The sequence below is a fragment of the Myotis lucifugus genome, unplaced genomic scaffold, assembly GCF_000147115.1.
Source record: "Myotis lucifugus unplaced genomic scaffold, Myoluc2.0 scaffold_169, whole genome shotgun sequence".
Classification (NCBI taxonomy): Eukaryota; Metazoa; Chordata; class Mammalia; order Chiroptera; family Vespertilionidae; genus Myotis; species Myotis lucifugus.
Window position 1 is genome coordinate 2,591,922 of NW_005871217.1, and position 13,459 is coordinate 2,605,380.

General features: G+C 40.2%; 1 protein-coding gene across 1 annotated transcript in view; it reads left to right on the forward strand.

Moving 5' to 3' along the window:
* The window catches only part of F8 (coagulation factor VIII), a 77,546-nt gene that overhangs the window by 26,575 nt on the left and 37,512 nt on the right, over positions 1–13,459 (forward strand). Inside the window, exons 9-14 of the mRNA XM_023759987.1 lie at positions 505–676; positions 2,266–2,359; positions 3,030–3,244; positions 5,733–5,883; positions 6,700–6,909; positions 9,277–12,370. Coding sequence (XP_023615755.1) covers positions 505–676; positions 2,266–2,359; positions 3,030–3,244; positions 5,733–5,883; positions 6,700–6,909; positions 9,277–12,370 — 3,936 coding nt within the window. The remainder of the gene's footprint in view (positions 1–504; positions 677–2,265; positions 2,360–3,029; positions 3,245–5,732; positions 5,884–6,699; positions 6,910–9,276; positions 12,371–13,459) is intronic.

A 13,459-nucleotide genomic window follows, 5' to 3' on the forward strand; every position in this document is an offset into this window, starting at 1 on the left:
AGGATGTATGAAGGGACCTGGGGAGTGGTATGCTAAGTGAAATAAGCCAGTCAGAGAAAGACAAGTATCACATGATCTCACTCCTACGTGGAATTGAATGAACAAAATAAACTGATGAACAAACTAGATCCAGAGACATAAAAGCATAGAACAGAATGCAGAATCTCAGAGGAAAGGTGGGGGGGGGTAGGTAGGTGGGAAGTGATCAACCAAAGAACTTGTATGCCTATATGCATGACCCATGGACACAGACAGTAGGGTGGTGAAGGCCTGGGACAGGCTGGGGCAGGCTAGAAGGGGTTAATGGGGGAAAGAAGGGGACATGTAATACTTTCAACAATAAAGTTTTAATTTAAAAAAATAGTTAAGCATCAAGGATGCTTGTACTTTTCCCACTCTTTTCCTTGATTAAATCATTCAGCTGTTTTAGAGTTGGATTTTAGCTACCTGTCCTCTCCCTAGAATTCTCCATTTCAACCTCTCATCTTTTTGTTTCTCATACAGCAGTTATAAAAGTCTATATTTGAATAATGGTCCTCAGCGGATTGGTAGAAAGTACAAAAAAGTCCGATTTATGGCATACACAAATGAAACATTTAAAACTCGTGAAGCTATTCAATATGAATCAGGAATCCTGGGACCTTTACTTTATGGAGAAGTTGGAGATACGCTGTTGGTAAGTTGAAGAAAGGCTATAAGGTTGGGTAAGAAGAAAAAGTCTGGAGGGATTTGAGATTCTTAAAACTTCATAATTCAGCCTTATCTCTAATGGGCATTATCTTTTCAAAATCATAAATACTACACAAACAAATGTGTATTATAAATTGGTTTAAAAATATGAGTGTATACAATACAAATTTAATGCCACTCCTTAAACCTGCCACTCCTTTGAAATATTCATTGCTTAGGCTTTGATACATACCCTTCTAAAACTTTTCCCACCAATTATATAGTACAGGAATCAGCAAACTATTGCCTGTGAACCAAATTTGGCTCATAGTCTATTTTTGGGCAGCCTGTAATGAACTACACCATAGTATTTCAATAAAAGAAAAGAAGCACATGATCACATAATAGGTGGAGAAAGGGGTTTGACAAAATCCACTACCCATTCATGATCGGAAAAAAACTCTGAGTGAACTAGCAACAGAAGTCAAGGTCCTTAACTTGAAGAACATCTAAGAAAACTTTGTAATGTGGTGAAAAACTGAATGTTTTCCCCTAGAGATTGGGAACAAGTTAAGATGTCCACTCTTGTCACTTCTATTTAATATTGCTCTGGAAGCCAGTGAAATGAGCCACACACCCACAAAAAGGAATTAGAGGCATTTGGATTGAAAAGGAAGATTATTTGTAAATAACATAATCTTATTTGTAGAAAATCCTGCTAAAAAGCTGTTAGAATAAACAAGTTTAGCAAGGTTGTGAGATACAAAATCAATATTAAAAAAATTATATTTCTGTATATTCTTTTTTTTGTGTGTGTGTGTGTGTTTTTTTTATAGTTCTTTTTTTTTATTTTTTTATTTTTTTATTTTTTGCTATAAGTATTACAAAGGGTATTACATGGACTTGTGCACTGAAAACTACTAATCACTGCTTAGATAATTTAAAGATGTAAATAAATGGAAAGACATATTATGTTCATGGATTGGAAGAATCAATTACTGTGAAGACTCTTCCAAATTTATCTACAGACTAGAGGCCCAGTGCACAACATTCATGCACTTGGGGGGGGGGAGGTCCCTCAGTCCGGGCTGCACTCCCTTGTAATCTGGGAGCCCTCGTTGGATGTCCGACTGACAGCTTAGGCCAGCAGTCGGACATCCTTAGTGCTGCCACCACCCCTGCGCTAGTCAGCCATGAGCCTGGCTCAGGGCTTCTGGCTGAGCGGCACTCCCCCTGTGAGAGTGCACTGACCACCAGGGGGCAGCTCCTGCGTTGAGCGTCTGCCCCTGGTGATCAGTGCGCATCATAGCTACCAGTTGTTCCGCCATTCAGTTGATTTGCATATTAGCCTTTTATTATTAGGATTCAAGTCAATCCCTATCAAAATTCCAACTGCCTTTTTTGCATAAATTGACAGGCTAATCCTAAAATATAGATAGAATTGCAAAGGACCCCCATAGACAAAAGAATCTTGAAAAAAAGAACAAACCCCAATAATGTGGATGTAGAGAAGCTTTTGTTCTCTGGATATAGGCCACACCTTTCTTCTTGATCCTGGTTGTCTTAGGACTTGATCTAGCTCATTTATACTTTCAGATTGTATTTAAGAATCAAGCAAGCCGACCATATAACATCTTCCCTCATGGAATCACTGATGTCAGGCCTTTGCATGAAGGGAGATGGCCAAAAGGTAAGTGTCAACTCAGTTTTATAGTTCTTACTTACCTGTAGGTACAGATGAGGTCACAGTCTCAATAACAACTAAAATTGTGCTGGGCCCGCCCCAGCTGTTATGCACCATATAGGCACATTTATCACCCACAATCCTTTGTGCTACAATTTCCAGATGTATTTCATTTATGTATTTTATAATGCTTACAAGAAAATGCTACAATTGTTGCTTTAAACACACATATGTAGTTTTAGAAAATTATGGGGGTGCCCAACGGCATTGCTCAGTGGTTGAGCATCGACCCATGAACGAGGAGGTCATGGTTCGATTCCTGGTCAGGGCACATGCCCAGGTTGCAGGCTTGGTCCCTAGTGTGGGGCATGCAGGAAGCAGCCAGTCAATGATTCTTATCACTGATGTCTCTGTCTCTGTCTCTCTCTTTCTCTCTGCCTCCCTCCCTCCCTCCTTCCCTCCCTCCTTCCTTCTCCCTTCCTCTCTGAAATCAGTAAAAATATATTTTTAAAAAATTGTTTGAATCTTAAACTTGTAATAGGTGCAAATTTAGTTTCCATTTATTGAAAAACATATGTACATCTAGATGTGTAAAGCTCTTGCAATAGCAACATGATTACCAATGTGTGGCTTGTTATATTCTAATCAAGCTATTCTGGGGTTTGGATGTGGGTAGGTGTGAAACATCTGAAAGATATGCCAATTCTGCCAGGAAATATATTCAAGTACAGATGGACAGTGACTGTAGAAGATGGGCCAACTAAATCAGATCCTCGGTGCCTGACGCGATATTATTCAAGCTTCGTTAATCAAGAGAGAGATCTGGCTTCAGGGCTCATTGGCCCTCTCCTCATCTGCTACAAAGAATCTGTAGATCAAAGAGGAAACCAGGTGAGTTCTTCTCTTTCCAAGTGCTTATTTGAAGCTAAAAATGAAATGATGATGTATAGGAACTTCCACATAAGATTTCCTATACTCCCTCGGTGTATGTCTCCCAGTAGAATGCAGACAGTATAGTCATCTGCGATATTGGCCAGTAAAAGAAATGCGTTGGGTCTCTCACAGGTGTTAATTGATTTTGAGTTTGGTGTAATAATCTTGCCTGCTGGATAAATAGGAGACCTGGGCCCTATTATTTCTCTAATACTCATACCCAGTCTAAAATTCCACTCCTTTTTGGTGATCTTGCCCCTTTTAATATGCTCAATTATCACCTATTTTTATTTTTATTTTTTTAAATATATTTTTATTGATTTCAGAGAGGAAGGGAGAGAGAAATAGAAACATCAGTGATGAGAGAGAATCATTGATTGGCTGCCTCCTGCATGCCCCCTACTGGGGATCAAGCCCGCAACCCGGGCATGTGCCCTTGACCGATATCGAACCTGGGACCCTTCAGTCTGCAGGCCAATGTTCTATCCACGGAGTCAAACCGGCTTAGGGAAATTATCACCTATTTTTTGATGACACACAAATCTTACCATAGCCTAGACTTCTCTAGAGTTCAGTAAATATTTGCTGAGCAAAATACAGGGAAAGATATAATATACTTTAGAATATGACTAGAATTTGGACCACTTCTGCTACTTTAAAAAATAAAGTTTAATTCTCTGAATAAGAAAATTTACTTCAAAAAAACTCATGGCCATATTGCTGAGGCTTGACTATATATCCATTTGGTTATGATACATAAGATTCCTACTAATCTGAAAACACTTCATTGGTTTAGAGACTAAAGCACATGAATTTTAATGCAGCAAAAAACATGTGGCACACAAACCCAGGGAGGCATCAAATTGGTCAAGTACCTGTCTTGACAAATTTTTCCTAATTATCGTTTCTCCACTATTTTGGGGAAGAGGACTAAAATGTATGTCTATATACTTCAATCTCTTCCCCTCAGCATTTTGCTTTGTGTAGCAGTAGATTATGCAAAATAAAATTGATACATATTAGTGAAGTTTACACATTAAATCTTAGAAGATTCAGTTAACAAGTGACTAACTCATAACTTTGGTTCTTATACAAACTGATCTTCTGAACAACACTTAAAATTTTTTCAACAGAAAACTTAAGGTATTAATAATAGTTAACATTTTGCAGTTCATCTGAGCTTTATTATTTGATCTCTGTTTTCTATTTAAAAAAATTTTTTTTGCCCTAACCGGTTTGGCTCAGTGGATAGAGCATTGGCCAGTGGACTGAAGGGTCCTGGGTTCGATTCCGGTCAAGAGCATGTACCTTGGTTTCAGGCTTGATCCCCCATAGGGACTGTGCAGGAGGCAGCTGATCGATGATTCTCTCTCATCGATGTTTCCATCTCTCTATCCTCTCCCTTTCTCTCTCTAAAAAATCAATTAAAATATTTAAAATCTTTTTTTTGTTAATCCTCATTCGAAGATATTTTCCCATTGATTTTTAGAGAGAGTGGAAGGGAGGGGGAGGGGGAGGGACAGAGAGAGAGAGAGAGAAACATTGATTGGTTGCTTCCCTCATGTGCCCCAGCCAGGGCTGGGGAACGAGCCTGCAACTGAAGTACGTGCCCTTGACTGAAATTGAACCTGGGTCCCTTAGTCCGAGGACTGACACCCTATCAACTGAGCCAAACAATGTAGCGCCTATTTTTAATTTTTTTAATAGATTGGTAGCCTTGTGGAAGGGCAATTGCTAGATGGAAATTTAGGAAAGGCATTAATCTTACTTGACGTGACTAACTTATTTAAGAAAGACACTGAATAATCAGTTGGGTCTTTACGAGTAAAACTCCTCTATTCTGAACATGGAAAGAATGAGGCTACAGACTGTACCAAAAAATCAGCCAGCATATGGTCTTGGCTCCAGAATAAATGAAGTTTAATGGGTCCAGTCAACCTCTTGTCCTGAGGATACATTCGCTTTGAACATATGCTTACTGCTGCCCTAGCCGTTTTGGCTCAGTGGATAGAATGTCGGCCTGCGGACCAAAGGGTCCCGGGTTCGATTCCGGTCAAGGGCACGTACCTCAGTTGCAGGCTCCTTCCCAGCCTGGGCCCTGGTCAGGTGCGTGCAGGAGGCAATCAATTGATGTGTTTCTCTCACATTGATATTTCTTTCAGTCTTTCCCTCTCTCTTCCACTCTCTCTAAAAATCAATGGGAAAATATCCTCAAATGAGGATAAACAGACAAACAAACAAACAAACAAAAAACATATACTTCCTATAGCACCCACTCCCACTCCCAGGCTCTGGTCCATGCCATAATAGTGACCTATGGAGAAGTGGAATTGAACCAAAGGATTATAGATATAGCACATGCATGCTATCACTTCTATTGTAGACTGCAAATTCTTACTTGACAATGGTAGTAGTATTTCCTTCTTTCAATGCGTGTAATTAACAGATGATGTCAGACAAGAGAAATGTCATCCTGTTTTCTATATTTGATGAGAACCGAAGCTGGTACCTCACAGAGAATATGCAGCGCTTCCTCCCCAATGCAGATGCAGTGCAGCCCCAGGATCCAGACTTCCAGGTTTCCAACATCATGCACAGTAAGTAAAGCAGCACCCGTCTAATGAGTAATAGACAAAGGGAAATTGAAGCCAAATTGATGTCCATATAGTGGATTGCTTTATCTGCCATGCAAGTCATAGTTCCTTAAAAATCATTATATACAAACATATACAATTTCATATAAATGCATATGATCATAAAACATATTTTTTATTTAGGAAGCAACAAATATTCAGCAAACTTTTTTAAAGTTTTAAAAATATTTTTATTGATTTCAGAAAGGAAGGAGAGGGAGAGAGAGGTAGAAACGTCAATGATGAGAAACGTCAATTGATTAGCTGCCTCCTACATGCCCCACACTGGGGAATGTGCCCTGATTGGAATCAAACCATGACCTCCTGGTTCATAGGTCGATGCTCAACTACTGAGCCACACCGGCCGGGCTGTCCTGCTTTTTTGAAACCTGTTAGTCCTTGAATCTGGAACATTAACAGATATTCATTTGGTTCACCTGATCAAATTTGTTTTTCTTTCTGATTTTTCCTCTGTCTGGTTACTCCTTTCCCCCTTGCAACTATAAGCAGTTTGGAGGGAGACACTTTGAGACCATGCAAATGCCCTGCTCCCCACCCACACCCCCATATAGCACTCAAAGCCATCTCTACCACGATGGTCTATGACTCCCCTGCCCTTGGGATTAGGACCTAGCTGACCAAGTATTAACAATCGACTTTTCTGGAAGGTATAATGCTATCGCTTCTTGGACATAACCATCATTTCTAATCCTATCGCGACAATTCAAACTAGTAAACCCTGATACTGCTAAAACCTCTTGTTCTCCATTTCTTTTGCAGGCATCAATGGTTATGTTTTTGATAGTTTGCAGCTGTCGATTTGCTTGCATGAGGTGGCTTACTGGTACATTCTAAGTGTTGGAGCACAGACTGACTTCCTTTCTGTCTTCTTCTCTGGATATACCTTCAAACACAAAACAGTCTTCGAAGACACACTTACCCTATTCCCGATGTCCGGAGAAACTGTCTTCATGTCAATGGAAAACCCAGGTTAGTTATTTACATTATTCTTTTTTTTAAATATATTTCATTGATTTTTTTACAGAGAGGAAGGGGGGAGGGACAGAGAGTTAGAAACATCGATGAGAGAGAAATATCAATCACCTGCCTCCTGCACACCCTCCACTGGGGATGTGCCCGAAGCCAAGGTACATGCCCTTGACTGGAATCGAATCCGGGGCCCTTCAGTCCACAGGCCGACACTCCATCCACTGAGCCAAACCGGTTAGGGCTACATTATTCTTTTAGTAACAGCTGTGATTGCACCACTAGCCACTCATATGCTTTTTGGTTCACTGGCCCACATTTGGGCAGATATTAAGTGGTTCAAGTGATTTGGGGTAATTGAAAGGTATTTTAATGACAGCACCACATTAAGTTACTTAAAAGTCTTTGCTCTAAAAACTACCTTTGGCCCAGCTGGTGTGGCTCAGTGGTTGAGCATTGACCTATGAACCAGGAGGTCACGGTTTGATTCTTGGTCAGGGCACATGCCCAGGTTGTGGGCTTGATCCTCAGTAGGGGGTGTGCAGGAGGCTGCTGATCAATGATTCTCTCTCATCATTGATGTTTCTCTCTCCCTCTCTCTTCCTCTCTGAAATCAATAAAAAGCATATTTATATCATGTTTTGTAACTTTTTTTTCCACTGAATATATTTGATACTTTTCTATGCCAGTAAATATATATGAACATCATCATTATAAAAGATTGCTTAATATTCCATACTAGGATATTGTACTAGCCTTGGCTGATTGAAGAGCTCTTATCTTTTGAAGCCTGAAATGTGCTCCTACCCGCTTGTGGTAGGCTAGGCTCTGTCTCTCTGGGTTACTTTGATAGGAACAAGTTCCAGGATGGATAACAGCTTACAAAATTAGCTTACTGAATCCCTGGTTATATTACTGAGGCACAAGGCTGATCTATATATTTGTAGTGCTGATCAAGTCTCAAACTTGCCCAGGCATTTTATGCCTGTGCCAGAAGTTAGAGGAGGATGGCAGCTGAATTTTCTTCAAGGAAATTATACTCCTTTTGTGCATCAGTGATTATATCTCCTTTTTTATTTCAAATTTTTTATATATGGAATTTCTTATTTTTATTTGGTGATTTATTTTATTGAGTTTTTCATTACAAAAATCAACTCTTCTTTAGGCTGTTGGATTGAGATTTATTAACTAACTAGAGGCCCAGTGGTAGGGTCCTGCACTGGTAGGGTCCCTAGTGGCTGCCAGCTGCTGGCCAGGGCCTCCCTCCCTTCTCCTGGCCAGCCCCGCCCCCTGGTCGAACTCCTGGGCGAACTCCTGGTCGAGGGGACAATTTGCATACTATGCTTTTATTATATAGGTTGATGTGTTAAATTTATTTTTATTCATATATGTATTTTTTCACTTATGCTTATGCATCTACTTTACTACCATGAAATCCCTTCATTGGATAAACCTGGCCACAGTAGAAATTAATATTGCTAAAATTGTGGTGGGATTTGTATGTGTATTCTAATCCTAAGTCCTACTCCCTTGTGCTTATTTACTCTGCAAATTGGTGATGCTATGGATGCTAGGCATTGTGTTATATGATTAGAATGCATTATATGATGGGCTAGATACTATTAGCCTCATTTATAAACTGGAAAACTAGAACTCAGAGAGCTCAGTTTACTTGCTCTAAGTCACATAGCTGGTAAATTGTAGGGCTAGGATTTGAATCCAGGCAATCTGACTCTAGAACCTGTGCCACTATGTTATATAGCAATAACAGTTAGCCTATATAACCTTTCCTGAGTTAAGGCACTGTCATCATTAGAGCTCTGTGTGACTATTAAGACTCTCCAGCCCTAACTGGTTTGGCTCACTGGTTTGGCTCAGTGGATAGAGCATTGGAAGGGTCCCAGGTTCAATTCCAGTCAAGGGCATGTACCTTGGTTGCGGTTGCGGGCACATCCCCAGTATGAGGAGGCAGCTGATCGATGTTTCTAACTTTCTATTCCTCTCCCTTCCTCTCTGTAGAAAATCAATAAAATATATTTAAAAAAAAAAAAAGAAAACACAAAAAAAGACTCTCCACTATTATGCATGCTAATTACATTTCTCCATTTTTATTCCAACATCTATTCGCTTTTAATCACAACCCTTTCTTATGGTCACAAACAGATATACCACAACAGCAGCCATGCAAATCTCACTTTTGCTACCATTGCTAAACTACTGTTACAGGTTTAGAATACACATACCAATTACCTATAATGGTACCAACTAGAATTTTTTCATTCTTCTGGGAATAGGAGATACCCTCTAACACAAAACTAGCTTGGTACCTAGGTTATGAGTAACCAGAGTCTTATTCTTTCTCATCTCCAGGTCTGTGGGTTCTGGGGTGCCACAACTCAGACTTTCGGAACAGAGGCATGACAGCCTTACTGAAGGTTTCTAATTGTAACAACAGAAACACTGGTGATTATTACGGGGATCGATATGAAGACATTCCAACTTCCTTGCTGGATGAAAATTATGTCATTGGACCCAGAAGCTTCTCCCGGAATTCAAGGCACCCCAGCACTAGGCAAAATCAATTTAGAGGCACTGCAACTCCAGAAAATGATATGGAGAAGATTGAGCTTTGGTCTGGAGAGAGAACACCACTGCATGAAGTACAAAGTGTTTCCTCTGATGATTTGTTGATGCTCTTGGGACAGAACCCTACTCCACATGGATTATCCTTATCTGATCTCCAAGAAGCCACATACGAGGCTGATGATCATTTACCTGGACCAATAGAAAGAAACAAAGGCCTATCTGAAATGGCACATCTCAGGCCAGAGCTCCATAACAGTAGGGACAGAGTATTTACTCCTGAGCCAGAACTACAATTAAGATTAAACGAGAATTTGGGGTCAACTATAAAAGTAGACTCAGAGAAACTTGATTTAACAATTTCTAATTTATCAAGCAATCTAATGACTTTACCAACAATTCCGTCAGAAGAGTTGACAGCAGGTACTGAAAAGACAGGTTCCTTAGGACCCACAAATATGCCAGTTCACTTTAGTAATCAATTAGGCACCATTGTATTGGACAAAAATGCATCTCTCCTTATTGGGTCTGGTGTGCCTTTGGACTTAAGTAAGGGAGATAATGATTCCAAGTTGTTAGAAGCAGCTTTAATGAATAGTCAAGAAAGTTCACTAGGAGAACATATATCATCAATGGAGAGTGATAGGTTATTTAAAGAGGAAAGAGTCCATGAACCTACCTCACTGACCAAAGATAATTCTTCATTTAAAATTAATGTCTCTTTAGTAAAGACAAACAAGGCACCAGTTAACTCAACAATGAATAGAAAGACTCACATTGATGGCCCAACATTATTAATTGAGAATAGTACATCAGTCTGGCAAGATATTACATTAAAAAGTAATGATGAGGTTCAAGAAGTGACTTCTTTGATTCCTGATGAAACGCTCATGGACAAAAATACTGCAGCTTTGGGGCTAAATTATGTGTCAAATAAAACTACTTCACCAAAAAGTATGGAAATGGACCACCATAAAAAAGAGGGCTCTGTTCCAGTAGGTGCAGAAAATCCAGATACATCCATCTTGCCAGATTCAGCAAATTGGATGAAAAAGACCCATGACAATAACACTCTAAGCTCTGGACAGAGGCCTGATCCAAAGCAATTGATACCTTTAGGATCAGAAAAACCTGTGAACGGTCAGAATTTCTTGTCAGAGAAGAATAAAGTGGTAGTAGAAGAGGATGAGTTTACAAAGAACCAGGGACTCAAAGAGATGATTTCTCCAAACAGTAAAGGCATATTTTTTACTAACTTGACTAATAGCCAAGAAAACGATACACACAATCAAGCGAAACTATCCCAGGAAGAGAGAGGAATGAAGGAAGAATTAATCCAAGAGAACGTAGTTTTGCCTCACGTGTATACAGTGAATGGCACTAAAAATTTGCTGAAGGACCTTTTCTTATTAAGCACTAAGCAAAATGTAGACGGTTTAAATGAGGGCACATATACTCCAATACTTCAAGGCCCCAGGTCATTAAATGATTCAGCAACTAGAGCAGGGATTCACATGACCCATTTCTCAAAAATAAGGGAGGAAGCAAACTTGGAAGGCTTGGGAAATCAAACAAAACAAGTGACAGAGAAGTATCCAAGTCCTAATCCAAGTCCACAGAATGTTATTGCTCAGCGTGGTAAGCGGGATTTAAAACAATTTAGACTCCCAACAGAAGAAATAAAGCTTCAAGGGGGTGTAATTTTGAATGACGCCTCAACCCAGTGGTCCAAAAACATGAAATATTTGACCCAGGACGCCCTCACACAGATAGAGTACCATGAGAAGAAGAAAAGGGCCATTACTCAGTCCCTCTTACCAGATTTTTCTATGAGAAGTCATGGCATCAATCAAACAGACGGCTCTGCATTACCCGTTGTAAAGGCATCAGCATTTCCATCAATTAGACCTACAGATGTGACCAAGATCCCACCCCAAGACAACCCTTCTCATCTAGCACCAGCCTATAGTTCTACCTTTAGGGAAAGGAGTTCTGGAGTCCAAGAAAGCAGTCCTTTCTTACAAGGAGACAAAAGAAATCTCTCTTTAGCCTTCCTAATGGAAATGATGAGAGGTCAAGAAAATATTAGCTCTCTGGGAGAAAGTGCTACAAACTCACTCATATACAAGAAACCTGAGGATCCTGTTCTCTTGAAACCAGGCTTGTCTGAAGCATCTGGCAAAGTGGAATCACTTCCTGAAGTTCATATTTATCAGGTAGACTCTTTGCCTACGAAAACTGGCAATGGTTCTTCTGGCCACGGGGATCTGGTAGAAGAGATCTTCCTTCAGAAAACACAGGACGCTGTTAAATTGAACAAAGTAAATGGACCTGGAAAAATGGCTTTTCCGAAACGGGCAGCCGAAAGCTCTGAAAAGACTCCCTCCAAGCTGCTAGACCTCTTTGCCTGGGATAATCAATATGCTACCCAGATACCAAGAGAAGAGTGGAAATCCCAAGAGAAGTCACAACAAAACATAACTGTTAAGACAAAAGACACCATTTCACCCCTAGACCCTTACGAAAACAATCATTCAATAGCAGCAATAAACGAAAGACAAGATAAGCCCCAAAGTGAGGCCACCCGGGCAAAACAAGGTGGGACTGGAAGATTGGGGCTTCAGAATCCACCCGTCTTGAAACACCTTCAAAGGGAAATAACCCCTACTCCTCTTCAGCCAGAGGAACATGACATTGACTATGATGATACCTTCTCAATGGAAACGAAGACAGAGGATTTTGACATATATGGTGAGAATGAAAGTCAGGACCCTCGCAGCTTTCAAAAGAAGACACGACACTATTTTATTGCTGCAGTGGAGCAGCTCTGGGATTATGGATTGAGCAAATCCCCCCATGCACCAAGAAACCATGCAATCGGGTACGTTGATTATTCCTTGGTCCTGCTATGGTGACCTTTGATTTTACCAAATACTGAAACAATAGGAAAGGGACAGCCAATCTGCAGCAGTGTAACTCCAGATGGCTTTATAGAAGACCCCTGAGAACCAGATGGCAACGTCTAGAATTCAGCGGTTCTCAACCTGTGGGTCGCGACCCCTTTGGCGGTCAAACGACCCTTTCACAGGGGTCGCCTTAAGACCATCGGAAAACAAATATATAATTACATATTATTTTGTGATTAATCACTATGCTTTAATTATGTTCAATTTGTAACAATGAAAATACATCCTACATATCAGATATTTACATTACAATTCAATTCATAACAGTAGCAAAATTACAGTTATGAAGTAGCAACGAAAATAATTTTATGGTTGGGGGTCACCACAAATGAAGAACTGTATTAAAAGGTCGCGGCATTAGGAAGGTTGAGAACCACTGGTCTAGATGAAGCTGAGGAGTAAATGGGAGGTTAGATGAGCCCAACAATGAAAGTTAGAGGATGGTAAATCCAGATGGCATGAAACTCATACTCTGGTGGGATGGAAGAGAAGGAGAGGGGCTTACAGAAGGGTAGAAGTGTCAGAGTCAAGAGGCAGCAATGGAGAGTAGGAAGAAAGTCAACTTTATCAGCCTTATGAGCTGCCATAATAGTCATAGTGTCATGAGAGAGCCCTGAAGAGGCAGGAGGAGGAAGTGAAGTGTGTGACAAAAAAGTTGAGGATGTAGGAAAAGTTTTTCATGGTGCTTGGGGTACAGAGGGCAAAGTTGGGGGAACAGAAGGAGGTTGGGCAGGGGAGAGAAAACAGAGAAATTTGGAAGGTAAACATAAGAGTTTATTGCAGTCATCAAATATTTATTGAGCACCTACTACATGGCAGACAATTTTGTAGGCATGAGTGCAGCAAAGTAGGAGCTCACATTCTATTGGGGAGGGCAAAAGATAATAAATTAATAGAAAAATAAATGGGGGGTCTTGATGATGCTATTCAGAAGATAGAATGAATAATATGATGGAGTAACACTGGGGTGTGACTTTAGCTGTGGTGGTCAGAGAAATCCTTTA